Source organism: Pyrus communis, chromosome 2 (genome assembly GCF_963583255.1).
Source record: "Pyrus communis chromosome 2, drPyrComm1.1, whole genome shotgun sequence".
NCBI classification, from domain to species: domain Eukaryota; kingdom Viridiplantae; phylum Streptophyta; class Magnoliopsida; order Rosales; family Rosaceae; genus Pyrus; species Pyrus communis.
The window spans coordinates 12,267,044-12,271,445 of record NC_084804.1 but is presented as its reverse complement, the minus strand read 5'-3'; the positions used below and the strand labels follow the sequence as shown (position 1 = coordinate 12,271,445).

Genomic DNA, 4,402 nt, shown 5'->3' with positions numbered 1-4,402 from the left:
TACATAACAATGCGTGTTTGATTTTACTTCCACAATGACATTCCTAATGTAGGCAAAATTTAAACTACATGACAATGCGTCATTATATCCGTCCTTAATTTGATTCAATGCGTGATTGCTTTTACTTCCACAATGACATTCCTAGCTATATCTGATCTTTTGTCTTTGCCACAGAAAACAGAAGAAACTGATAGTCTTGTTTCTATTTGTGTAAATTTGTCCTACAATCTGTCTTCTGTACATTGAATCAATTACATTCGATGAGGTTGATATTTTCTCTTACAAGACAATATTGCTGCAACATAAAATGGGTAAGAACTAAGTAAAGGCACATGGAAATTAGTTAGTTTGATATATTCAAAGAAGTTTTTTGTCCCCCTTTGATTCAGTTAACAAATACTGAGAGTGACATATATTGTCTTTACCAGAATGGTGAAGCATAGAATGTGTAACAGTGTAAGAATAGATTGTTGGATATCTTTTTCACAGAAAACAAACTTTATATGTGGCTGCAGATACAAAGATTTTTCTATGGATGAAAGGAATTTGAGTTGTTTTTTCACGTCCAGATTAGAACCAGCTCATTTGTACCACTACCAATATACCTTCATAACCTCTTAGTCATTATCACACGCCATAACCAAATATAGTTTCCTAATCTATTGCCCAACCACCGAGTACTTCTTCGTTGACGTACCAGTTTTACCATTCATGCTATAATACTTGTATATATTTATCAACAGTTCTGTACCCTAAATTCATGTATTACCAATCATGTCATCTACTGATATTATAACACGTCAATTAGTATACGTACATCACATGATCGTCCCACCATCACACTCAAAAGTTTATCCATAACACCAACCTCATCATCTGTTCGATAAGCTTTAGCTTTCTGCTAATATCATTATATGCATAATGCCCCTTCCCTTTTCCTCCTACCTTAGCCATTTAAAAGTTTTCCAGAAATATTACCGGCCAAATACATTAGTATTCTGGCAGAAAAGTATAGTTATTGGCTTCCTTTACATAATTAAATATGTTTAAACAATTAATTCTCACACAACATTACAAATTATCACTCCAAAAGGTAAAAGTTTTGAACTGCATTCCTTCAATTTCTAGATATTGCTTTACAGAGAAGATTTAGTAAGTAACTTTCATGAAGGGCTTTGTGGCTCCTATCCATGTGCAGAGGCAACAGAGGCTTAATAAACATGTATTTTTATTTGATCATTAAGTCGGTCAAACCTCAAAGATAATAGTTGTTAAAGGGAATGGTGTTTGGCTAATTCGAGAGAGAGAGAGGGGGGGGGGGGGGGAGTTGGGTTGGAAGAGAGAGTTGAGTTTGCATTTTTCCATTGATGGGCCCTACCCATCTGATGATGGATGCTTATGGCAAGTTGCCAATCTCAAAAACTTTGAATTAGTGGGCTGACCTTTTTTTAATAGGTTTTTGGGGAAAACATGGGTTTAAGCTGATTTAGTACTATTTTTAGAGCTATATTGCTTCAAGTAGTTGTTCTTGGCTGCGAATTAGGAACCATGCACATGAAAAACCATGTAAAATTAATGCAAGGTGGAGAGGAAGTGGGAGAAGGAACCTCAAATTAGTTAACACATGAGCTTAGCCGCAAAAGCTGGCACCCGCGATAGCCATATTAGCTATAGTTGATGTACTTCTCCAGGCATCTGAGTTTGAATCATTACTTTTGTACTCTATATTAGTTTAAAGCAGAATATCAATTGTATAAGAAAAAACATTTGAACTGAGTATTGTATGTAGTTCTGATCGTTTAATAAGACTGACATTTCTACTTGTATGTAAAAAATGTGATAAATGGGAAAAGAAAATAGAAAGAGAAATGGAAATATGTGATTGAACGTGATCATTGGATTAATATGATACAAAAGAACTGTATGGAAATTCAGAAAAAAAATAAAAAAATAAAAAGATAAAAAAAAGCCTCATCATCCTCAGTATACAAAATGCCCGAACATTTCCAATACTTGGGCCTCTGGAGAGGGCTCTTTGTCTCTCTGTGCTATTTGCTTGTTTTCTTTCCCTTATATCATGTACACTATTTTATTTTATTTTCATTTTTTTTACACCATGAGAGTTAATTAAGTGTGTGGTTAATCTTCTGAATGGATAGGTAAATATTTTTAGAACTGAGAAATGCATCTTCTATGGCAAGCTGTGGTTCTCATTTTGACCTGCTTGGTTTCTCCCTTCCACACATTGCTAATATCTTGCGCAATTCTCATGGCATCATTTGATGCACCATTGAGCCCTCTCCTTGTGAACCCTACTGCATAAAGTCCTGCATTTCCTTTCCAACCGTGGGGAAATGACTGCTTTGGGAATCCATTCTTAGAGAAGAAATCACCTTCCTGTTAAACATAGCACAAAACAAGATTAGTCACCAGTCCAAAATCAACAATCAAAGTTAACATGAAAGTTTTTACCATCAACGGTCGTATACATACACTTTTTGTCACATCATCCTCGGTTGACTTGTCATGTCAACAGATGATGTGACAGATATTGTATACGGCCGAGTTTTAAATTTCAAGAAAGAAAAAGAGGAGTTTGGAACATTTTTTCACCTGAAGCCAAGAAGGGACATTGCTGCGGTATCCGGTGGCTAGAACAACGGAGTCGATTTCGAGGGTTTCGCCATTGACGAGCTCGACTTGACCGGTTGAGAACCTCTTGATTCCAGGAACAACTTTAATTCCACCGGACTTGATTTTGTCCAATGCACCAATGTCCAAAACAGGGGTTTTTCCTTCAACGTTCTTCATCTCCATTGGTCCCATGGATGGCCTTTTCAGCCCGTATTTTTCAATGCTTCCGAGCACTAACCAGGCAAACATCAGTAGGAACTTGTCAGCCAACCAAACTGGCAGCCATTTTAGCAAGAAAACCGCCAATTCGAACGTCGATCTTCCGAAGATTTCTCTAGGCATAACATGAACCTGTAAAAAACAGAGCAAGAATTATTAGAATCCCATTAAATATTAAAATTTATTAAAGAAAATTAATGACTCGGTTGATAACCATTTCGTTTTTTAGTTTTAAAGTACTTTGTTCGAAGACTTACCGAGCTTCTAACCACCATTGATGGGAAGGCATTGTGGTTGCAGAGGTCAAGAGAGACTTCCATGCCGGAGTTTCCACACCCAACAACAAGCACTTTCTTTCCCCTGAAATTTTCACCCGACTTGTACTCACAAGCGTGAATAACTTCACCTCCAAACTCCGACAAGCCATCGATTTCTGGCACGACACACTCAGCATTTTCGCCTGTGGCCACTATGAGCCACCTGCAAATATACTCAACCTCGGACCGGGTCGACTCGGTTGAGGTAACGGTCTTGACTCTCCAGAAACCGCTTGTCTCATCGTACCTTGCTGATTGAACGCAGGAGTTGAACTTTGGGTTGATCTCAAAGTGTTTTGCGTATGACTCAAGGTAGTCGATGAATTGTCGTTTTGTTGGGTACTCAGGGAAGTCTTCTGGGAATGGAAGCTTGGGGAGTTGGCAAAATGCTTTTGGAAGGTGAAGCTTGAGCCTGTCGTAGGTGCGTTTTTGCCAAAGTGATGCGATGCACTCGGCTCTCTCAAGGACGACAAAGGGTACTCCCTGGTCTCTGAGACAGGCTGCAGTTGCTAGACCTGATGGTCCGGCCCCAACTATGACTGGACCATTGATCATGATACAACGGCGAGCAAAGAAATCTTCATAATCCGCTAATCGGAACAAGTTCTCCATGTTTATGATCAAAGAAGTAGTTCAAACACTAAAAGTGTGAATTTTGTGGGATTTTGAGTAATGGGTTTCAAGCACAACACAATTTGGGATTGTTTGTTGTTGTAGTTGAAAATAGATCAAAGATCTTGAGAAATTTGAAAAGGTTTTGTAAGTTGAGGTTTGCAAATGTAGAGAATAGAGTGTGAGTTTGGTTTGGAGGGAGAGGAGGGGGTTGGGGGGTGCTTATATAGATGACAAGTGCATGTGATAGGAGTGTGGGGAGTTAAATGCACTTCCAAATCATAAGCATTTTGTTTTTTTGTTTATTTAAAAAAATAATAATAAACAATATTTCCTAATATTATTTTATTAGATCTTGCATAAAAATATTCAAGGGGCTTGGAATATTTTTTTTGCATTTATTTTGTTGGATTATTCTTTTCTTGGGAAAGTTTTAATCACTACCACAAGATGAAGGACTTTTTATATTTTTGTTTGATAATCTTTGTTTTTGAGGGGAATTGTATGTTGTGTGTGAAACAAGTGAGGTTAAGAACCGCCAAAAGTTGTTTAGCGAAAATGTGTGAACATCAGCTCTTTAAGAAAATAATATGAGGTTCTGAGTTTGATACTTTGTAAAA

General features: G+C 37.5%; 1 protein-coding gene across 1 annotated transcript; it reads right to left on the bottom strand.

Annotated features, from left to right (window-relative positions):
• Positions 1–2,073: 2,073 nt before the first annotated feature.
• On the bottom strand, positions 2,074–3,891 carry LOC137726868 (probable indole-3-pyruvate monooxygenase YUCCA5). Its single transcript, XM_068465822.1, has 3 exons — positions 3,111–3,891; positions 2,614–2,985; positions 2,074–2,397 (listed from the first exon to the last, which is right to left on the bottom strand). The coding sequence occupies exons 1-3, from the start codon at positions 3,780–3,782 to the stop codon at positions 2,170–2,172; spliced, it is 1,272 nt and encodes a 423-aa protein (XP_068321923.1). The 5' UTR covers positions 3,783–3,891; the 3' UTR covers positions 2,074–2,169.
• Between the last annotated feature and the right edge of the window lie 511 nt (positions 3,892–4,402).